We start from the raw sequence: 23,360 nt of genomic DNA on the forward strand, positions 1-23,360 counted from the left end.
TATAGAAATGTCCTGTTTCTGTAATCAAGGCGGTTACAATACAAAGCTGAAGAGAGGGGGTACTTTTCTGCTCATCCCTCAGGTTTTATGTCACATAACTTTCTCCAGGTAAATGCTCTTCCTTTGCATTCCCTTAAAACTATCCCCACACCTCATGAGATGGACCACAAAGATGATCATTGGTGCACACACCCCACACTGTCCTCAAATTTAAATTTGGGCTGCTCTCCTCCTCACTTGTCCCCCTGCCCTGCCTTCCTTTTCTTTTTCTTCCTTGTGGGGTACATCCTTGAAGGGTGTCTCTCTGGCACCGCCCCACTCCACGATTGGCTGCTGGTGGGAGGCCATTCCTTTACTCTCATTGGTTGCTGAGGGGGAGGCACATTCAAGAATCTAGGGTCATTGTTAGGGTTGTCAAGGGTCTGGGTGAAGGGTCCAGTGTTAAGGCGTATGGTCAGAGGTCAGGGGCCATAGGTCAAAGGTAATGGGTGAAAGGTCAAGTGTCACAGGTCCAAGGTCACAGGCCATAGGTCAAATGGTCACAGGACAAGGGTCAAAGTCAAAGGTCAGGACACATTTAGACAGTCAGGGGTCAAAGGGTGAAGGTCGAGGGTCAGTGGTCAAGGGTGATAGGTCAGGGTTAAAGCTCATGGGTAAGGGTCAGGTGTGAAGGGTCATTATCCAAAGATCTAGGCTCTAGGTTTTAGGGTTCAGGGTCTAGGGTTAGGTTTCAGGTTAGGGTTATTAGGGTTCTCAAGGGTCCGGATGAAGGAGCAAGCATCATGGGGCAAAGGTTAGTGGAAGGAGTTAAAGGTCAGGTCAGGGGTCAATGGTCATAGGTTGGCATTATATAGCAAGGTCAAGCATCAAGGGGCAGAAACAAAGGTCAAATGTCAGGGGTCAAGGGCCATAGGTCAAATTGTTAGGGTCAAGGCCCAGGTGAAGGGTCAAACATAAAGGGGCAGGGATAAAGGTCAAATATCAGGGGTCAGAGGTCAATGGTCATAGGGCAAATGTTATGGATCACGGGTCATGGCTCAGAGGTCAAGGGTCATAGGTCAGCATTAACCAGTTAAATGCCAGGCATTCACAACAAAAACCATCCCCACACACCATGATATTTTCAATTCAATGAAAAAAATCAATTTGCAATGAATATTATACAAATAAATATATTACAATTCTAGTGTTCTTGAATATTTTAAGCTGAAAATTCTCACCAAAAAATGATTTTAAAGTTGGTCAGGGCTGCCACTGAGGGAAAACATTTTTTTATAGACACAGCTGGCATGTGGGGAAGGTCCACCACTTGTGTCTACATACGCTTATGGCGTACAATGAGTTAAAGGTCATGAGTCAATGGATCAAATGTGAAGGGTCAGTACTCAAGGATCTATGGTCTAGGTTCCAGGGTGCACGGTGCACGGTATAGGGTTAGGTTTCAGTTTTGGGTTGTTAAGGTTGACAGGGTTGTTAAGGCTCTGGGTGAACAGTCAAGAGTCAAGGAGTAGGGACAAAGGTCAGACATCAAGGGTCAAATGTCAAGGGCCATAGGTAAAATTATTAGGGTTTTCAAGGGTCCGCATGAAGGGTCAAGTGTCAAGGGGTAGGGGAAATGTCCAGACAACTGGGGTCAAAGGTCAAGGCCCATGGGTCAAAGGTCAATGGTCAGAGGTCAAGGGTCAAATGTGAGGGGTCACTGTTCAAGTATGTAGGGTCTGGGTTCTAAGGTCCAGGGTCTTTAGGTTTTGGGTTAGGGTTTATAAGAGTGTTAGGGGTATTAGAATTGTCAAGGGACAGGATGAAGGGTAAAGTGTCCGGGGTTAGATTAAAGGTCAAAGGTCGGGAGTTAAAGATCATGAAGAAAGTGTCAGGTGTGAAGGGTCAGTGTTCAAAGAACTAGGGTCAAGGTTTTAGGGTCCAGGGTCTAGGGTTAGGTTTTGGGTTAGAGTTGTTTGGTTGTTAGGCTTCTCAAGGGTTAAGTTCAAGGGTCAAGCATCAAGGAGTAGGGTCACTGGTCAGAGGTAAGGGGTCAAACATCAGAGGTCAAGAATCAAACGTCAAGAATCAGGACACCAATAAAAGGTCACGGGTCTAAGGTCATGGAAAAGGGATCAAGGGTCAAAGATCCATGACCCTGAGGCACCTTGGGTGGGTGAAAATGGGGACCACACATCAGCTGCAGAGACCGTCCTGACTCCCAATCCAGCTCTGCTCCATCCCAGCCGAGGGAAGCGCCGAGGCCTGGTTCTGAGCTGTGGATGGGAATGATGTGCTGGGCTGGCTCCCTGTGGGCACGGGCTGGGTGGCAGGGTGACTCTTCCTGCAGTAACAGGAACTGGCCGGCAGAGGGCGACAGCCTCTGCCGCCTCCCAAGGCAGGAAGCTGGGAGGAAACCACACCTGGTTCCCCTTGAGCAGGGGCAAGGGGGAGGCTGAAGGATGGCTTTGGGGCCAGGTGGGCACCCAGCTCCCCTGGGAGGCCTGTTCTGCCCACCACCCTGCAGACGGGTCCCCTCTGGTGGCCGCACTGCGCAGGCTGAGCCCTCCAGGAGCTGGACTCAGCTCAGACTGGGTGCTCTCGGCATTTCCTCCAGGGAGAGGGGAAGCCGGGTGTGGGGGCGCAGTGCCCACCTGGTGTCTGCACCCCTCTGCCTAAGGGGGTCCACTCCCGGCCCCTCCCAGACTGGTTTGAGGACCTGGGGCTGCAGGCAGGACCTGGGGAACTGGTGACCGGCCGGGCTCGGGCTCAGCGGGTCCCTGGGGCTGCAGGGGAGCGCTGAGGGTGCCTGTGCTGAATGGGGGCCCAGGGGATGAGAGGTGCTGCCACGGAGCTGGGGTGGCATCGGGAACTTGGACCAGGAGGCCCCAGGCAGAGCCATGGCTCAGAGCGAATGCAGGAAGCCTGCTGGTTTGCAGACCCCGAATCAATTTAATTTCGAAGTAAAACAAAATCTGCCAGGAGAGGCAGGCGGCGGAAACCAGACGGGGAAATCATGGCACTTTGTAATCTAAGCCACAGATGGCGAGGGGAGGCGGGGTGTTCCCCACGCAGGGCCCTCGCCCCAATGCAGCGGGACTCCGCCAAGGTTACCAGCTGGGAGGGACCTTGGGACAAAGAGAGCAGCCGCCCGGAGGCACACTGTCTGCTGGGGGTGGAGGAGGGGGTGAGGGGAAGGGTGAAGCCCATCAGAGCAAGCCGCTTACCCAGAGGTCACAGGTCAAGGAGACAGAAGCTCTGGGCGGCAGAGGTTCATTTCCAGCTCCGTCCTTTTACTGCTGTGCACCCTCCAAGGAAGAAGTCACTCGCCCTCTCTGCCGCAGTAGCTTCACCTGTGCAATGGGCACGTGAACGGGGGCGGGGCCACGTGGACAGCCGGAAGTGCAGCCTCAGGAAATAGACCTCTCTTTTGGGGGCTTTTATTTTATTTTTATTTTTTATTTTTATTGATTTCAGAGAGGAAGGAAGAGGCAGAGAGAGAGAGATAGAAACATCAATGATGAGAGAGAACCATTGATTGGCTGCCTCCTGCAAGCCCCGAGCCTGCAACCCAGGCATGTGCCCTTGACCGGAATTGAACCCGGGATCCTTTAGTCCGCAGGCCGTCGCTCTATCCATTGGGCAAAACTGGCTAGGGCTCCTTTTGGGGCTTTTCCGGGTTCTGGGAATACCTGAGCCCTGCCCCCAACTCAGCCCAGCTCACAGGTGGCTTCCCCAGCTGCCTCCAGGTTGCCATGGTGTCAGAGGAGGAGGAGGGGCAGATTTCTGAGAAGCAATCACAAAACACACACCAGTGGGCCCCTCCTTGCTCACTCCCTCTCTCCGATGTCAAAGCCATCCATTTGTGCAGCTGGCCCGGGGCCTCTTCCTAGCCCGGAGCAAAGGAGGTCAAGGAGGCAGAGGGTCCAGAGAGTAGGTTTTGGGACCCCAACCTCACCCAGCAGATTTCCTGGACTGGGGCTCCATCGCCCTCCCACAGTTCCCAGACCAGGGCCGCTCTTTCCTGCCTCCCTGCCTTCGCGCATGCAGTTCCCTCCACCTGGAATGCCCTTCCTCAGCCTTCAGGTCCCAGCTGGCTTTAACTCCCCTGGACAATCTTCCCTGAGTTTCTTGGGGCTCCCCCTGCATCCTGCACCCACCGCGGTCACAGCCATTTTATTGATGATGCTTTCACGGGGCGGTGAGGTCTTGGGGATGCTAGCCTTGCCTTTGTACCCCAGCACCTGGCACAGGCAGGTGCTCAGTAAAGCCAGGAGGAAGGAGGGAGGGAGGAGGGGGGAAGGGAGGAGGGGGGAAGGGAAGGGAACAAAAAAACACCTCTCTTAGGATTGGACAGGATCTGGACCGTGAGCACCTGGCACAGGGCTGGGCACGGAGCAAAGCCCACTCCCTTCCTGCCGCCTCCACTTGAGCCTGGGCTCCAGCACCTTCTGCCTCATCCCATTTGGAGCCGGCTCAGGGGTCCTCTCTACACCCACAGGCCTGTGTCTGCTGCCCATTTGGATGCAAGGTAATGACACCAGGGTGCAGATGTGCACTTGACTTCACAAGGAGCTAGTGTGTTTGGGAGAAAGGCCTCCATTCTTGGAAATCTGGGAATGTGCAAACTTGCAAGGGCCTGAGGGATGACCCTTAGCAGGGCACTTCAAAGGGTTTTCACACTGAGTACTTTCTGCACACAAAGCCTTACCTGATGGTCATTATGTAAAACAGATGGAAACTACGCTGCTTGGGGCAAAGTGGTGGGTGTTGAAGGCACTGGGAGATGGGACCAGAGTCCCCTTCCCCCTGTAGCTCTGGATTCTGGGGAGATGGGGGTTGGGGGTTGGTCCTGGTGGTGGGATGGGGCAGCCAGGAGAGTGGGAGAGCCCTGGGGACAGTTCAGTGACTGACAAGTACTAACTGGTACAGAAGGGCTTCTGTATTTTCAGAACTGCGTGTTCATGCCCATGTGGCTGGGCCAACGAACTCATCTTTCACAGCAAGAAGTCAGTCTGTACACACAAAAAAGAAAATATGTCCTTGGAAAAAATCATAATGACTTCAACCTTTAATGTTCTCACAGTATCTTTTTCTTTACTTTTTTTAATCTTGAAGGAATATGTTAGAGGAAGTGTCTCTTATCTATAGGGAATATTTATATGAATTCAGCAATTCCATCAACTTCTCTTTCTTTTGTGAAATTCAAGTGAAATTAAATTGTATCTTAAAAAAATGAAGAAAAAAAAAGAAAACAGAGTTCTCTGGCTCTTCCCATTTTATGAAAAAAAATATACTTTGGAAAGCTCAACTGGTTGTAAGCGTTTCCCATGGACCAGATGCGGCCCACAGGAGAGGCAGAGCTGGCCCTCGGGGCTATGCCAAGTCCCATCCTAGAGGGCCACCTGGCGGTGAGGTAATCAGCAGTGAGAGCTGGGAGATCTGCCAAATGCCTAGGAGCTGCAGGAGCTCTGGGCAGCCAGCCAAGGAGATGTTTGCTGATATTGAGGAACTGTGATCAAAACCTCAGCCAGGGGACGGGGGTCCCCTGAAGAACACCTTCGAGTTTCCCTCATGCTGGATATCAGCAGATCAGAACGGCATCAGTTAGGTAAGAACCTTCCTGCCCCTTCTATCTCCTCCCTCTGCAGCTCCCATCCTGGAACCGGAGGCACCTGGGTGAGTGAAGAAAGAGGAAGAGAAACACCGGGTAGAGAGGATGCTTTTTCTGTCCCCGGTGGGAAAGAGAAGGAAATCCAGTGTTCATGGAAACAGGCCTTACGATTACTGGAATAAGATGGTTTATATAAACAGAAGGAACCAGAGAACTTGTTATTGTCCAAGCTTTACCCTAGAAGTCGATGGCATCTGCCACAGACCTCATCCCAGGGGGAAGGGAAGAGCCGACTCCACAGAGGGAGTGTTAAGAAGCATCCAGGGAAGGAAGAGAGTTGTGTTCTCACTTCATCCTGTGAGTCTTGCCTACTCAACAAGAATGACGGCCAAGATGAACTTCCTGCAGCCTAGTTCCAGGCTGCATGTGTCTGAGCCCCACTTGGCTTTCCCACACTCATCTCCTATTTCACCCCAGACACACCCCTAATCCAACCACAAAGACCCACTGACCAAGCCTTTGGAAGGCACGGGAGGAATTTTCTCAGAGGCAAACCTTTCTACTCTAAGGATCTGGAGTTAACCCAGTAGGTCTGGACTGGTCAGGACCATCAAACTCAACTCCTGTAGGTAGTGTTTATTTGCCATGTGTATCAAGGGATGTCCACTCCCTGATTGGGAAAAAAACCCACAGAGCCCAATGAACAGTGCATTATAGCCAGAGACATTGAGAAAAAGAGCTAAGCCCAGCCTGGCCAGTGTGGCTTCATTGATTGAGCATCGACTCATAAACCAAGAGGTCACCAATTCAATTCCCAGTCTGGGCACATGCCCGGGTTTCCAGCTCTGTCTCCAGTAGGGGGTGTGCAGCAACTAATCGATGATTCTCATCATTGATGTTTTTAATCTCTCTCTTCCCCCCCTCTCTCTAAAATCAATAAAAACATAGTTTAAAATTTTGTTTTTTAAAGAGCTAATCCCAGGCCAGGTGGCTCAGTTGGTTGAAGTGTCATCAGTTGGTTGGAGCACCAAAGGTTGTGGGTTCAATCCTGGTGGGGGGGGGGGGGGCGTCCAGGAGGCAACTCATCAATGTTTTCTCTCACATCAATGCCTCTCTCTCTCTCTCTCTCTCTCTCAAAAAAAAAAAAAAAATCAGTTTTATAAAACATATCCTTGGGTGAGAATTTGAGAGAGAGAGAGAATAATCCTTGGACTTGAGCCAGGCATATAGGGTAGCAAAAAGAGGCTTCAGAATCTCATATTTAAAAAAAAATAGAGAGGAAAGGGAAGTCAAAATGGCTGTGGTCAAGCCAGGGAGGCTGTCCTAGAAAGGGGGAGAAGGGGCAAGTACAAAGGAGTTAAAATTGGGGAGGCTGGGGGAGCAAAAAGACACCACGTATAAACGGAGCTTTTCTGTTGCCAGCAACAATGAGCCTCCCTGTCCTTAGAGTTCAGTGGTCTTCACCATACCCTGATTTCACCGGCACAAATTTTGAAGAACCCAGGGAGAGGACAGGACAACAAAAGGAGTGATTAATCACAGTCCGTCCTCCTGTTCAAGGGCTTGAGGTGAGTTGGAGGCTCAGTAGTCACACAACAATCACTACTTGATGATGCAGTGCTGAGGTCACAAGTGGGACTCCCCTCCCCTCCCCCGGCTTCCTCATTGCTGAGCAGAGGAACCAGAGGGAAAAGCCACCTTCCCAAGCACAGCCATACCATCTACCTCACTCGACTACTTGTCAAGTTCAGTACCAACACAAAGGGGTGAGTTGCATGTACAACTGGAAATGCCCCCCTCGTTTTTATCTCCTTTCCTGGGAGTGACCGACAGCATCCCAGGCAGTAAAAAAGGTTGAGATAGTGGCCATACCCAGGTGCAAGTTTCCTCTCACTTTCAGTAGCAAGTACAGGAAGACACATCATTTGAGAGAGAGATTCTTAACAATATTTGGAGTTCAATTTCATGATCTTTATCTCCGGAGAGCAATACTGATTTGAAGACTAAATTAGATAAAGTGGTACTTTTATATTGTTAAATCAAAGGGTGCCAATTAAATCCAACTTGAAAGTCTTTTCAGAAACTAAAAACCCCTGTTTTATCTAGAAGTCAACGTGTCCGTGGAGGAAGACCCAGCTCAAGGCAAAACTTAAGAAAGGGAAAAGGAATCCCTCCTCACCATTGTGTTTTGTGGTCCTAACATTTATGTTTTCAGAGAAATTAGAATTCTCCAGTTCATCACATCCTCTCTTGATTTCCTCTCTTACCCAAATCACTGTAGGAGGGGTTTCTAGAGTGGTCCAGCCATGGTAGGGATGTAGCCATCTTCCCGTGCCAGCACTTGAGTGAAAAAATCAATTCTCAAGGTTTGGAGGACTTAAGCTGGACCCAGGATTGAAAGAAGTGTCCTGGGTCCAGAAGCCCACTAACTAATATACACACTCATTCCACCTCCAGAGGGATGGGGAGTGGACTTACAGGAGCCTCTTAGCAGTCTGATCAAACTTACAGACTCTTTGGGATGTTTTTATATTAATTGATCTTAAATTAATGTTTTAAAATGCATGACATTACAGGAGATACTGAGTATATTGATAAATACATGGTTAAACACAGTTCTTATGATTTGGGGGCAGGGGGTTCCCAGGACCCTATGTTAAGAACTCCTACTAGGGGCTGTGAAATGGGGACAAAAGTGAAATGAAAGCAAAGAATGGAGAGATCGAGAAACGTGGTCAACAACCCACCAAAACAACAAGAGGACAGCCCTTAAGTGAGAGTTTGGTCTAGAGCAGTGATGGCGAACCTATGACACGCGTGTCAGAGGTGACACGCGAACTCATTTTTTGGGTTGATTTTTCTTTGTTAAATGGCATTGAAACATATAAAACAAATAACAAAAATATAAGTCTTTGTTTTACTATGGTTGCAAAGATCAAAAAATTTCTATATGTGACACGGCACCAGAGTTAAGTGAGGGTTTTTCAAAATGCTGACACACCGAGCTCAAAAGGTTCGCCATCACTGGTCTAGAGCCTGAACACATCTGGGAAAGCTTCCTTAGGAACAGGATGGGCAGGAGGTATGGGAAGGCTGGACTGGTCCCCTCTCACTTTGCAGCGTGGCCTCCCACATACAGTCTGTCACATACTTCCTTGCAGGGCCCGGAAAATCAAGAAAGAATGTCGAGTGATGATAAAAATAAGCCGAGTGATCCGAAGAATGAGCCCAAGAACTGTGACCCAAAATGTGAACCAAAGATTGAGACCAAGTGCCAGCCCAGCTGTTTAAAGAAGCTGCTGCAACGGTGCTCTGAAAAGTGCCCCCGGGAAAAGTGCCCACCACCGCCCAAGTGCCCCCCATGCCCCCCGCCATGTCCCAAGCCATGCCCCCCGCCGTGTCCCAAGCCATGCCCATGCCCACCGCCATGCCCTCCCAAGCCGTGTTCTAAGCCCTGTCCTCCTAAATGCCCGCCTTGCCCACCCCAGTGCCCTCCCCCGGAGTGAGGCACCAAGGGCGTCACCCAGCCCCATACCGCCGTCATCTCCACGTGCTCACCGCCTTGGGGCTGAGAACTGAAACCATGAACTGACAAGTAAACGTGTCCCTCTGCTGTGCAAGACTTGCTTCTCCTGGGGTGTTGGTTTTTCGTGGGGTATTTTTGGCAGTTTTCGATTTATCTGTTGTTTTCCAGCACTAAACCACCAAGAAGCTATCCCTGAGGAGTGAGGCCAAGACCCCGGCCTTCTATGATCAATGACCTTTGAAGACAGTGTCTCCTCTGGCCTTGCCTGCTACATAGAGAAAGAGGGCATCTTCTGAGGGTGCACCCAGGGTACACCTCCCTGTAAGAGCGCAGCCCGAGAGCCATAAAGATGGCTGTTAAAGTGGCTAACTCCAGGGACCAAGTGGGCATGAGGGAGGAAGACAGCATGAGGGTGAAAGAGGAGAGGGATATTAGGAAAGGTCCCGGAAGGCTCAGGAAAAGAATCCTACCTGTTGCTTTGAGACCCATCGCCCGACGCTTGGACGTAGCACTCTAAAACCAGGCTGCGTGGATTTAAAGCCCAGCTCTGCTCTCTCACTACTTTGTGACCGTAAGCAAGTTGCTTAATTTCTCTGAGCCTTAGTTTCCTCCTCTCTGTACAAGTAATGATGATGCTAATAGTGCTAGTGATACAGGATTGCTGTGTGGCTTAAGGAGTTAAAGGCCAAGTGCCTGCTTTACTGGGATATAGCAAGTGCTTAGTTAGGGGAGCACAGTGCACCTGCCCAGGTGTGACACATTGCACCTGAACTTAATTGCACCGCTGGACTTAATTGCCCTGTGCTGCTCTTCACCTGCCTGCAAGCTCTGTTGCAATAGTTAGGTTCTAACTTACACCTGTGAGCATGGCTAGGTCTTCTTTTAAAAAAACAAAACAGGCGTTGTAGATGACATTAATGTCAGTTGGCTGGCTTTGACCCTGAACTACAATTATGTAACAGATTGCCATTGACAAGAGTTCAGTGAATGGTAAAGTGGGATGTCCATTTTTGCAGCCTTCTGTGCATCTATAAAATTTCAAAAGAAAAACTTAAGCACAAAAGAATAGAAAAGAATACATCTGGGAGGACCACTATTAGAAATGAACAGGAAAAACATTCTCAGCGGATATGTCAGTGGGGATTACTTACAGGTAGCTAAAGAGAGTGCACATCAAACAGCTTAATTCACAAAAGGGAATGTCTCATTTCAAGTCCCTGGAAAGGATATTGGGATGGTGTGGGGAGGCATAGAATTAAAGACAGAACTGTAGGTGCCAGGACTTCAGGAGCTTGGACTCACTGCCACCCTTTCAGTCTCCCTCATCTCTCTCCATCAGTCTCCACTCCTTTTCAGGGTGGGTCTCCCCTCCCCCGCCTCGCCCCAGGGCCCCTCGTGTGGGAAGGTCCTTGGCCCAGTGCAGACCCAGCGCGTTGATGGATTGGGCATGAGGAGCTCGTGTTATTTCCAGGAAAAAAAGTGATTGCTAGGAGGGCCTGAGCCACCCTCTGACCATGCGGCAAAGAGCTTTGCCACCATCACAGTCCACAACACTCAAGTGGGAGGAGGGTTAGCATTCTCTGCTGTCACGGTTAAGGGGAAGAGATCAACCGAAGGACTTGTATGCACGCATATAAGCCAAGCCAATGGACATGGACAACAGGGGGATGGGAGCATGAGTGTGCGGTGGGGGGGAAGTTGGGGGTTAATGGGGGGGATGAGGACACATTTGTAATATCTTAACTAATAAAGAATTTAAAAAAAAAAAAAAAAGAAGGGAAACATATTCCATACTGTCAGGCTGGAATTACCCCCCAGGGAGAACTTGCACTCTATAAGAGTAACTCCTGGAATGGAAAATGAAATAAAAGATACTCCATAAAGTCTCCCCCCCCCCAAAAAAAAAAAAGGTAATGGGAGGCCAAATGTGGGCTGGCTCCCTGTGGAGTGGTGGCACATAAACAGCTTTCCTTCCTTCTGAGTCGAAGGTAGTTCAGGACAACAAAGGGTGCAGAGAGTACAAAGTCCAAACTGGGCCCAAGAAAAGACGCCTGCAATCCCCACCAGACCAAGGTCATTGCAGAAGCAGACTTTCAGGACAAATGAGCTGGCAAGGCCTTTAGGGTAACCCCCTCATTTTCCAGATGTGAAAACAGCTAGTTACTTTCTCAGACAGAAGGAGGCCTTGGGGTCTTGGTCTCCTGGCAAGAATGGGAGCCTGGCACCCACACACCAGGGCATGCAGAGAGTGCCTCCTGGACCGGGGGAACCTCGGGAGCCTAGTTTAGGGCATTAGGGGGCCTGTGGTCAACTGTTGATGACAGGTTGAAAATTCTTCTACCCTCATCATCTCTCAAAAAGGAGGAGGGAGAGCCCTGGGCGCTGTGGCTCAGTTGGTTGAGCGTCCTCACATGCTCACATAGAGGTCTCTGGTTTGATTCCCAGTCAAGGTACATGCCCAGGTTGCAGACTACATCCCCAGTAGGGGGCGTGCAGGAGGCAGCCAATCGATGTTTCTCTCTCCCTCTCCTTTCCTCTCTCTCTAAAATCAATAAAAACATATTTTTAAAATATAAAAGAAGGAAGAGAGAAAGGAAAGACATAGAACAATGTGATGTCCTCCATCTATTTAAAGATCACTTTTAAATAACAAAGCCCACAGTCTAGTGCTAAAGAGTATTGGTGAGAGTGCAAATAGACAAAAAATCCTTTTAGGAAAGAATTTGAGGAACATGGGAATAAGAATGAAAAGGATAAAATGATTCAACTTTTCGGCCCAATTGTTCCATGTCTTGAAATCTATGTAAAGAAATCAAGTTCCGAATGGTGGGGAGAGGTTATATAAAGCTGATTATCAGTGTGACAGAAAAATTTAAATATCTAACAGGGATCTGATTAAATTTGGACTATTACTTGATAGAATATTACATGATCACTAAAATGTATAGTGTAAAGCAACTATGTTTAACCAAATACTTCTATAAATAACAATAATAATAATAGAAAAAAATTGTCAACATTCTAGTTATTTTAGGACAACGGAATTATGGGTAACTAGTGGAATATGTTTATTTTTTCACTGGTCTCTGGCTTTCCATTAATAGGTTATTTTGTAAAAGCAAAAAAATAATATAATTATGTAGACTTGAGAAACCCCCAAAGTCCTTTCATTTGCTCAAAGAACAAAAAAAAGGGTGGGGTAAGGAGGAAGAATGTCTTCTCACACCTGAACACAACATGTAGAAGATGCCCTCACCTTGGGTACCTTCCTTGGAGATGTGGGAGCTCACTCACTCCCAGGCCTCCCAGTGGCTCCATGGCAGTGTCAGGCAGGGGCTGGTGCCCTCCCAGGTCACTCTGAGGACTCCTGACACAGACTGGGTGGCAGCCAGCCCTGAGAACATGAAACCATCCATTTGCCAATGTATTTTCTTTTCTCCCATGTAAATGAAACCACAGATACACATCTCTTAATGGCTACTTTCCCAGCAAAAGCTGGATCAAAGGCAATTCTGGGGAAGATGGCTAGAACGTGATGAGTGTGCCACCTCCCTGCAGAATGCCATAATTACTCCCAGCCCCAGCGGCAGTCCCGTCCAGCCCCTGCCCCAAGTGGAAGAGGGATGTATAAGTACATACGCAGGGCCTGAGGAGTGGCAGCTGGGAACCTGCAGTGCCAGGCTTGAGGGCTCACAGGTATTGTGATGGGCGGCACCAAACCCTCTCCTTTCATGGAAAAGCTGTTCTGAGGGTCATTAGGATGGTGATGAGAGGAGACTCCACCACAGACCCCTTGCATTGTGCTTTCTTGAGAATTGCAAAAGGACTCCTAAGTCCCCCCAAACCAGGCCAGCTGGGCGACTGGCTGTGAGGTGGGCCAGTGCTATGAAAGGGCTGCCCAGAACCACACAGATGTCTCAGGAAACCAGGAACTGGAGAGGTCATTTTCATGCATCCCCCACCCCCACATGCAAATGACAACTGGAGAGCTATCAGGAAGGAACCAGTGACCAATCCTGTCTTGTTTTCCTGTCCTGCTTCCACAGGGCCAGACCTAGCTACACAGCTGCTACATTGGACTGCAAGCTCTTTGGTAACAAAGCCTGCCTAGCACAGCAGACATTCAATAATAATAAATGAGTGAATGCTCAGCGGCTTTGGAGGCACTTTTCCAAGAGCCTTCTCCACTTTGCTCCTTACCCTCACCACTTGGTGTCATTCCCAGAACTGGGAGGTGGGGGGAGGATGAACAGGCTGAACATGGGTGGCCGGGGGCTGACAGAAAGGCATCCCTGACCTTGGTCACTTTCCCCCTAGGCCACAAGGTGCAGATCCTTCCTGTTCTTTCTCTGGCCTCACCTGGGAAGTGCAGCCTGGAGTCTCTCTCTCTCTCTCTCTCTCTCTCTCTCTCTCTCTCTCTCTCTCTCTCTTAAATCTAATATATTTCAGATAAACCAGATATAACAAAGTAAGAGAACAAAGCTATACACATAATACAAATTTAGAAGAATGTTGGTTTTTTGTTTTGTTTTTTTTAATCCTCATCCAAGGACATGTTTATTGATTTTAAAAGAGGAAAGAGGAGAGGAAAGGAGAGGAGAGGAGAGGAGAGGAGAGGAGAGGAGAGAAGAGGAGAGGAGAGGAGAGGAGAGGAGAGGAGAGGAGAGGAGAGGAGAGGAGGAGAGGAGAGGAGAGGGAGAGGAGAGGAGAGGAGAGGAGAGGAGAGGAGAGGAGAGAGAGAGGAGAGCGGAGAGGGGGGGGAGAGGGAGAGGGAGGAGAGGAGAAGGAGAGGAGAGGAGAGGGAGAGGGAGGGAGAGGAGAGAGGGAGGAGGGAGGGGACGGAGGGAGGGAGGGGAGGGAGGGATGGGGAGGGGAGGGGGAGGAAGAGGGAGGGAGGGGGAGGAGAGGAGAGGAGAGGGGAAGGGAGGGGAGGGGAGGGGAGGGGAGGGAGAAAGAAAGAGAGAAACATAAATTTGAAAGAAAAACATTGACTGGTTGCTTTTTGTATGTGCCCCAACTGGGGACCAAACCCACAGCCTAGGTGTGTTCCCTGACTAGGAATCAAACCTATGATCTTTTGGTGTACAGGGTGATGCTCCAACCAACTGAGCCACACTGGCCAGGCTCTGAAGGCCATCCCCTCAATCTCATTCCCAGGCTGGGCCCCCAGGAAACCACAATCACAGTAGGAGACAAGGGGACTTGCGCATCGATGAATATGAGAGCCAGAAGTGGCATTTAAGAGACCTTAGTGTCTAGGTGAGGAAACTAAACTCCAGAGAGGGAAACAACTCAACCAAAGCCGCCATGATTTCTAACTGTGTCTAGGATTTCTAACTTTGATTAAGGCCAAGATGAACTAGCACCCAATGCAAAAGGGAATAGGATTAAAGACCAACATCAGATCTAAATAATTTGGGAACATCATTTGGCCCCATGCTTTGTCGGTGGTCTTTAGCATGGGGGTCATGACCCCCCTCCCAAAGGTAAAGGTGTGTACATATGTATATTTTCTTATCATCCCAAAACTATTAGGATCCATTGACTAGTCTGCATCTTTGTCACCTCCTTGAAGTTTATAAAGAAGCTCCCAAATGTTTTCAAATAGACCATTGCCTAGTCTAGACACCAGTTCACCGATTTGAGAACTCACCTTGGGTACCTTCCTGTGAATGCCTTGATGGCCCGAAGTGCTGATGCATATGTTCTCTAATTTATTATTCACAATAAAACTGTGAAACAGTGTTACTCCTCAATAAGAGGATATTGAAGCTGTGAGAGACTAAGGCTCTTGGAAGGTTGTAGACCTCACATGATCTTGAACAAGGCCCTTAACACATTTGCACCTACCTCTACTCACCTAAAAAAAATGCAGCCAATTAATAACTTTGTGCCTCCTGTTAAAGCATGAGCACGTGCTGGACTAAAACAAGGAGGTAGAATCAGGTGTCCTCTCAAGTCCCCTCTGGGTCCAGTGTCCTGGGATCCACAGCCCCTCCCACAAACCCTGACTCAGACTCTCTCTGTGGGTGATGCAGGAGGAACGGAGGTGAGAGGAGTGGTGGACTCTCCCCCAGGAACCCACAAGCTCAGGAGGCACCTGATCCCCAGGAAACGGGATGAGCCACATTCTGCACCATTTAGCTTTATCGGAGCCCTGGCTCTATAATATGCAGACATTGCCAGCCCAGTGAATCAGAGGAGTCTGGGAACTTTTATGATCTGGACAAAGGAGATAATTATTTGATGGGAATGGAAAAAAAAAAAAAAGCAGCGATGTCCTGCACACAGCTGACTCTCTTCTGCTGACCCTGTGTAATTACACCCTGGCTCCCATAATGACAGCTGCAGAAATCTACAATCTTAACTCTCAGGTGACTTTATATCAGATTAGCCCCAATCTTGCTGAAGGGCTATGGATGGTTAGAGAAACTACTTAGTCACCTTATCTTAAGATGTGGGGTGGGACAAACTCCCCACAGCTATCCAAGTCACAGGTCCCGATACTAGGCCACTAGGTTTGATTTTCAAGGGCTCAGACCCCAAACACTCCCACTCTGCACCTAGGAAAAATTAGGTCACCTAAAGTCATTCAGCCAACTGGCTGGGCCACTGCCACACACAGAAGACAGAAGACTGGGTCTTCTTGTGGGTGGATTGTAACAATCAAGGAGGAAGACATCCCTACACAAGCATCTATACATTTACAAAGTCATAGAGATACCCCAGCTCATCATTCGTGATCACCTTTATAGTATCACAGAATGTCAAAGCTGGAATGGATCTGGCTGATTGCTAGTCTAACTATTCCTAGTCTTTCCTATTTTAAAGATGATAAAAGTAAGGCCAGAGAGGATCAGGGACTTACCTGAGCGTGCACATCTTTAGTATATTGTCTACTGCATCACAGTGAATAAAAAAGTTTAAGTTGGAGAATGAGTGCTGGGGGGACAGAGTGAAGAAACTGGAACCAGCAGAACTGGGGGAAATCAGGGATGCCTCATGAAGAAGGTGAGTCCTGAACAGGTTCAGATTGTACTGCGTCCTGTGAGCACCTTGATGGCCCAAAGTGTTGGTGCCTATGTTCTCTAATTTATTCCTCACAATAAATCTGTGAAACTGTGTTACTCCTTCTCAACAAGGGGAATTTGAAGCTATGAGAGACTAAGTAACTTACCCAATATTACACATGCTCTACATGCAATAGGTCAGTGGGATCCTGAGTCCAGCTCCTTTTCCATGCATTACCGAAAGCTAGTCTTTGGCCGAGGGGATGACACGATAAGCAAGTATATACTTAAATGAAGGAGCACTAACCTGAAATTTTACTTCATCTGACACTTCCCTCCTCCGGAGTTCCCAAGAGCTTCAGACATTGGGAAGGTGTATTAATTTTCTGCTGCTGCTCTAACAAGTTACCACAACTTTAATGACTTAAAGCAATAGAAATTTATTGTCTTATAGTTCTGGAAGTCAGACGTCTGACATAGATCTCTCTGGGCTAAAATCAAAATGCCAACAAAGCTGTATTTCCTTCTGGAGGCTCTGGGGAACACTCTGTTTCCTTGCCTTTTGCAGCTTCTAGAGATTGTCCACATTTCTGGCTTGGGGTGTCCTTCCCTCTTCAAAACCATCAATGGCCTATGAAGGCTTCACTCTGACCTTGGCCTGACTCTTTTGTCTCCTTTTCCGTGTTGAAGGATCTTTGATTTTACATGGGCCCACTTCAATGTAATCATCTCAATGTCAGGCAGAGTCCTCTGAGAACAGCTGAACTCTGGGCTCTTCTGGACTGTGTTCACTCCCTCCATGAGAGCATGACCTGGTGTCGCCAGTGTTCTGCACATCCTTATTTGGTCTCCTTCTTCTTAGGCTCAACCAAAGACACAGAAATGCATGTGGCATGAGCAAGATCATCTCATGCATCTCATCAGAAACCTAAAGATCTCAATCAATCTCCTTCTCTAATCGCTCGTGCACCCCTTTCCTGAATCAGCCTCAGGCTCTCCTCTCAACCCAGGCAAGGAGGGTGAAATACCCTTGCCCACCCTCTTGGCCTGGGTAATTCCCACTGTCCAGTAAAACACAGCACAGACATGTCCCCCAGGAGATTATAAAAACCTTCCACCCAAGACTAATAAAAGGATCTTTGTCTAGGACCTCCATTTTGGCCTCTGGGTCCTGAGCAGAACTCAAAATGGAGGCCTAGACAGGGCTTACCTCTGTCTATCTTCTCAATGAGACTCTCAACCCCTTGAAAGCAGGGCTATGAATGATTGAAATAATAAATGAATAAACCTAGTGTTGGAGAATTTCTTGCCTCCTTAATCTCTGGAGAATTGCTTTGTCTCATAGACAACATTCCACAGAAAAAAAATGGAATAATTGAAGAGGAAAGAGATAAAAAAAAAAAAAAAAGGAGGGGAGGAGAGTCCCCTCTTCTACACCCATTCCCAGATTCCCCAAATGCCCTTGTCTCTTCAGATTCACCTATGAGTCTTCCAAATTTGTCTTTCATCGCATGTAGCCCCACTCCTGCCCCAGCCTCCAGAAAATCAAGTCCCTCACAGTAACACCAGCATGACTCCTCTAGGTCAGCCCCTCTCCACACAGGCATCTGATTCTTACCAAGACACAAAGGGCTCATATTGAGACTATCAGCCAAAAGTTTACCTGGTCTTCCTCAACTCACCTTTTTAAAACTTTTTAAGGACCAAGCATCCAAAAACTGTATAAGCCTTTGAAGCAATTTCTGATTTTAGCCAATTATCTCTCTTAAGAAATGATCTAAACAGACTTCTTCAAGTTATGGGGACCATCATCATCTTTAAAGTCCCTAGAATTTAGTCAACTATAGCAAACAAGCTCAAGGCCACCACTTATGGTCTAAAGATTTATTTCATACTGAATCCTTTCCCATTTTGTATTACATGGGATCTTCCTCTACTCCCAGTTGTCTCCTACATCCACCTTTTTTATTCCTTAATCAATGCAGTTACTCCATCAATAATCATTTGTCTTCTATGTTCTATATCTATGGCACAGCCCCTACCCTTCTGGAGCCTACAACCCAGGATAGTGATAAGATTCTGTACATAAGTAACTGGAATTCCTAATAACAATAGTAAATGTTATATAAATAGCAGAGATAATAGATACTATGGAAGTTCAGAAAGGGGTGAACTCATTTCTGGCTTAGAGTAACCAGGAAAAGCTCTTGGAAGGTTGTAGACTTCAACAAATACTTTGGATTTCAACAGACACAGAGAGGGAGGGCACACGAGATAGAAGTGACAGCTCAAACAGAAACTTCTCAGTAGGGAAAACTGGGTGTGTTTGCTTTGAAACTTTTCCTTTCATCCTCCTGGCTTTTATTGTAGTCTAAGCAAAGGTTTTCCAGAAGGCAAGGAGGCAGACCAACCTTGTTCTATCCTGTTTTCTTGGTCACTATGAAACCTCGGTAATGCCAGTTTTAGAAATGTCATAAATCAAGGTTGAGAAGATGAAGATTACCTGCCTTTTCCCTCCTCTCCCTTCTCCTCCACCTTACTTCACACCCAAGAGCAACAAATGACTCCAATTTTCCTCAAGACCTCTGTGCAAGAAAATCATTCTCTCTAGGACAGTGGTCGGCAAACTCATTAGTCAACAGAGCCAAATATCAACAGTACAACGATTGAAATTTTTTTTGAGAGCCAAATTTTTTTTTCTTTTTCTTTTTTTTTTATTGCTTAAAGTATTACAAAGGGTATTACATATGTGTCCATTTTATCCCCCCGCCCTGGACAGTCCCCTAGCCTCCCCTATCCCCCAATGTCTTATGTCCACTGGTTATGCTTCTATGCATGCATACAAGTCCTTTAGTTGATCTCTTACCCCCCTACCTCCTGCCCCGCAACCCTCCCCGGCCTTCCTGCTGCAGTTTGACAATCTGTTTGAGGCAGCTCTGCCTCTGTATCTATTATTGTTCAAAAGTTTATAATGGTCTCTATTATCCATGAATGAGTGAGATCATGTGGTATTTTTCCTTCATTGACTGGCTTATTTCACTTAGCATAATGCTTGAGAGCCAAATTTTTTAAACTTAAACTATATAGGTAGGTACATTGTTATTAACTTAATCAGGGTACTCCTAAGCTGGCCTTTGCTAAAAACGTCCTCAATCTGATTGAGGTACGTTCGCTGAGGTCGACCCCTTCCAGCTCTCCCATCCACACTCGTCTTGTATACTTGTTTCGTCTATCTCCTTTCCGAAAACTGACTTCTGCGCATGGGCCACGAAGTTGCAATCGGACTGTACGTGCGTGCCCGCACGTGGTATTTGGTGGAAGAGCCACACTCAAGGGGCCAAAGAGCTGCATGTGGCTCGCGAGCCGCAGTTTGCCGACCACTGCTCTAGGAGGCTGTGGGTCCTTTGTAAGCTTGGGGCCCTGGGACAATCTGCCTTCCTTGGGTCTGAAAGTGTGACTTTCCAGGCTCAGTGAAGACACATTCATTCTGAAAGAGACCATACGTGCCCTTGACCCAGACAGACCCCAGGCCTTAGGCATAAAGTCTTCCCACAGGTGAAGACAAGATGAGCAAGGTGGATCTTATCTCTCACCACATCCTGAACCAGTTTGGGCTGACCGAGATAACGTTTTATGAACATTCTTTTGCTGCTGCTTCTAATGAAAGATCTGAGAGGAGCCCCTCCCTGCTGAGGTCTGCTCAGGACCCAGAGGCCAAAATGGAGGCTGATTAACCGGCATCCCAAGCAGTGACTCAAACTATGGGCAGTTTCAGAGGAAGCTCGTTATGGTGACTGCACAATTAGGACCTCAGCCCACGTGGCCAGTCATGCCCGTGGAAGGCTGGACCAAGCACTATATAAAAGTCCCTATCTGGCCGGACTCTGTAGTTCACATTCTTTGTTGAGTCTTGTTGAAGATCAGGTAAGTGGGGGCATCTGTGCCCTCTCTCTCTAGCTGCTCTGTCTCTGGGAGGCTGTTCTCTTGCTGTCGTGTATTTTCTACTGATTTTTGAAATGGTTGACCATTTCTTGGGCCTCTCAAACCATCCTGTATATTTTATCTAGTCTCTTGCACCTGGTTTTCAATAAGATTCGTCTAATAGAAGAGGAGAAAAAAGGCTGGGAGTTTGGGTAGGACTGGGCTATTGATATCCAGACAAGAGCTATGAGAATATTCCTACCTAGGAGATGGGCATCAAAGGGAGCTGAAGTCGCGATAGAAAAGGATAAAAGGGAAATGAGTTCTTGGGGTTAACAATACATCATTTCCTGTTTCCTTCTATCAACCCTTCATTTCTCAGTCCCAGCCTGGTACTGTTAATACAGATAATTTTAAATTCTGTGTTTGTTTCAGGTTCTGCAAATTGCCCCAAGATGTCCTTTAATGAGCAGCAGTGCAAGCAGCCATGTGTGCCTCCTCCATGTCTTCAAAAGACCCAAGAGCAGTGCCAGGCAAAGGCTGAGGAGGTGTGCCTCCCCCCATGCCAGGACACCTGCCAAGAGAAGTGTGCAGTGCAAGCTCAGGAGGTGTGTCTTCCTCAGTGCCAGGAGTTAAACCTAGAAAACTGCCCACAGCAATGCCAAGATCCATGCCTACCTCCATGCCAAGACCAATGCCCACCTCAGTGTGTGGAGCCATGCCAAGAGATATCTCAGGCAAAATGTGTGGAGGTTTGCCCACAAAAAATCCAGGAGAAGTGCTTACCCCCTGGCAAGGGAAAGTAGCTGCTTTTATAATGCTGTCGAGGGTCAAGAAGATGGCCAACAGATGAAGACCCAATCCCAACTTACGCTATGGTGACCTTCTCCTGTGGGTACCTCTGTGTGCACCTGTTCTCGTCTCCTGGCTTTTTCAGTATTCCAGGACTTGGTCTGTGTCTCTAAAGACAGTTCTCTCTGTATTTCATCAACCTCTGTGAATAAGTCTTTTTTTCCCCAGCAGTTTAGTAGAAGGGCTCAAATATAGGAATAGTGTGCCTGTCAGGGGAGACCACAGAAGCCTACTTCAGCTCTGTTGGGGCAAAAGTTCCCCCAGCCCTGAGTGTGTAAGAGCCAAGGATGCCTGCATTCACTTTTAGAGCATCAGCCTCTCACTGGAGCCTCAAAACAAACTGAATTTGATGGACTGTGTCCTTGAATACCACCATCCAGGGTGTGGAGAAGAGGTTGGTGGCATTTCAAAATCAAAAACTGGGTAATTTATTCACTGCATTATTCTAAAAAAGAACAGCAAATAATTGGATGTTGGAATGTTGGTTGTGTTTTTTTAAAAAAATGGAACATGTATTTAATGGTTGAACTCAAACAGTCAATAAGGAAATGCGAGATGGGACGTTTGGAGTCCTGGTTAACATTCGTGCTTCATGGCTGGCCTGCTTTGGGCCCTTGATTTCCACCATGTACATTCTTTACTGACGTGATATGTGTCTGTGTGATGCAGGCTGGTCTGCTCTCCAGCTACTTTGCCTTCTTCTCCCTGGTGAAGGTAAAATACAGAATAAAGCTGACCCTATGCTGATATCTGACCTGTGTGCTCTTTGCTCTTTCCTCCCCACCACACAAATTCCACATTCCTGCTGTCCTTGTGATGATATGTTCTCCTCCTCCTCCTCCTTCTTCTTTTGAGAATCTGGAGTAGGAATAAAAAACAGACCTCACAGCAAGGCTGAAAGAGGCCTCCTTTAGGGGCACCTGGACCACTCACCCCCACCTACAACCTTCATAAGCTCACTCATGCACACAATTTACACTTGAGAAAATCCAGCAGGGTCTGGGACCTGCTCACACTCCCAAATTCAGGTCTAGGAGTCTTTCCAATACAGCCTACCTCTCCTCTGGTCTTTATTTTCAAGAGAAAAGGGCCAAAATGGGGTGAGTGGGGAGTTGTATAGGAGAACAGGTCCCCAGTCAATCCGTGACACCTCCAAACATAGCATCCCTGTCAGAAGTAAGGACTAAGTGTACCTCTGAGATGAACGTAGACTGGGGACCAAAATTGTCTGCCTGGCCATCTGACCAGATTTTAGGAAAGCCAGGCAGCCTGGTTCCCCACCCTCCACCCTGTTGCCCACCAGGCTGGGGGCCCTGGGGTTGTGTGAAAGCACAGAGGAGGGGCAAGACTCACAGGAAAGGACCAATGCTAACTTCCTCCACTGTGCCCTGGCCCCAAAGGTTTATGTCAAGGGCCAGCCTCCTGAGGGGTGACGGGACTTCCATTCATTCTCCTGGGTCCCTCTTCCCACTCTGGGTGTGCCCCAGTGGAGGACTGTTTGGCTAACGTGTGGGCCATCCCGCACCGGGAGTGCCCGAGTCTCTCAATCTTGGATATTTCCAAGGTGAGAGAGAGACAGAACCGGGGGATGATGTGGGGGAAGATCTCAAGTGGAGACAGGGAGCCCTCGGGCACTCGCAGAGCCTGCAGATGGCCAGTGCCAGGCCCTGAGCTCCATGCACATTCCAAGGGAATCCTGACGGCAGCCGCCGCGGTTGATATGCTGCCCCTTTGCTAAGGACCGGGCCTGGCCTCACACAGCCGGTAAGTGGTGACGTCAGGATTCTAACTGGCATCCCCCTGGACTCTAGCACGAGCTCTAACTCGCATGAGGAAGTGCCCGTGGCACAGAGGAAAGATTGCCAGACACTGTCTTTTCTCGGTCATTCATTTACCACCTCACAAGTGGTCACTGGTCATCTATCAAGTACCAGGCACTGCACCGGGTGCTGAGAGAGAGCAGTGAACCCGGCAGGCAGGGTCCGTGCACAGAGCGAGAGAGAGCTTCCTCCCACAGGCCACACCAAACCTCTCCTACAGCTCTTGTACGTCTCAAGTCCCTGAGCTTCTCCAGGGGCGACGATCACAGTTCTCTGGCCTCCCTATTTGGAATGTTTTCCATTTTCCCACTTTGGAATAAGCCAGCTGCACCCCAGGGCCTCAGCCTGCAAAGGAGCCCCAGAGAGCCTTCCTAGCAGCGCAGTTTCTGACGGGGCTGAGGGAGGCTCACGGACACGTCTCCATCTTGGCTCAAGCCCAAGAAATGGCTTTGTTCTCAGCACTGAAGACGTGCACAGATCGGAGTCTAAGATCAGACACTGAGATACTGAGAGGAAGCATGGGGCTGGCGAGCAGGAGGAGTTCAGCCACATCAGAGAAAGATCAACCCACGATTGAAAGGGAGGCCTCTGCCAAGGGGAAGGAGACAAACCTGCAGATTACAGATAGGGGGACAGAC

At 48.4% G+C, this 23,360-nt stretch overlaps 2 protein-coding genes across 2 annotated transcripts; both read left to right on the forward strand.

The window, feature by feature from the left end:
• The first annotated feature begins 8,547 nt into the window (after positions 1-8,547).
• On the forward strand, positions 8,548-10,734 carry LELP1 (late cornified envelope like proline rich 1). Its single transcript, XM_036344626.1, has one exon. It carries the CDS (start codon positions 8,665-8,667, stop codon positions 9,097-9,099), a length of 435 nt encoding a protein of 144 aa, XP_036200519.1. The 5' UTR covers positions 8,548-8,664; the 3' UTR covers positions 9,100-10,734.
• Positions 10,735-19,814: 9,080 nt separating this feature from the next.
• PRR9 (proline rich 9) lies at positions 19,815-21,656 on the forward strand. Its single transcript, XM_036343567.1, has 2 exons — positions 19,815-20,053; positions 20,486-21,656. The coding sequence occupies exon 2, from the start codon at positions 20,506-20,508 to the stop codon at positions 20,854-20,856; it is 351 nt and encodes a 116-aa protein (XP_036199460.1). The 5' UTR covers positions 19,815-20,053; positions 20,486-20,505; the 3' UTR covers positions 20,857-21,656.
• The last annotated feature ends 1,704 nt before the right edge of the window (positions 21,657-23,360 follow it).

This window comes from Myotis myotis, unplaced genomic scaffold (assembly GCF_014108235.1).
Source record: "Myotis myotis isolate mMyoMyo1 unplaced genomic scaffold, mMyoMyo1.p scaffold_m19_p_18, whole genome shotgun sequence".
Taxonomy (NCBI): Eukaryota; Metazoa; Chordata; class Mammalia; order Chiroptera; family Vespertilionidae; genus Myotis; species Myotis myotis.

Coding starts and splice junctions, on each gene's coding strand:
- LELP1 (XM_036344626.1), top strand. CDS start 8,665: ATGGGCAGGAGGTATGGGAAGGCTGGACTGGTCCCCTCTCACTTTGCA.
- PRR9 (XM_036343567.1), top strand. CDS start 20,506: ATGTCCTTTAATGAGCAGCAGTGCAAGCAGCCATGTGTGCCTCCTCCA.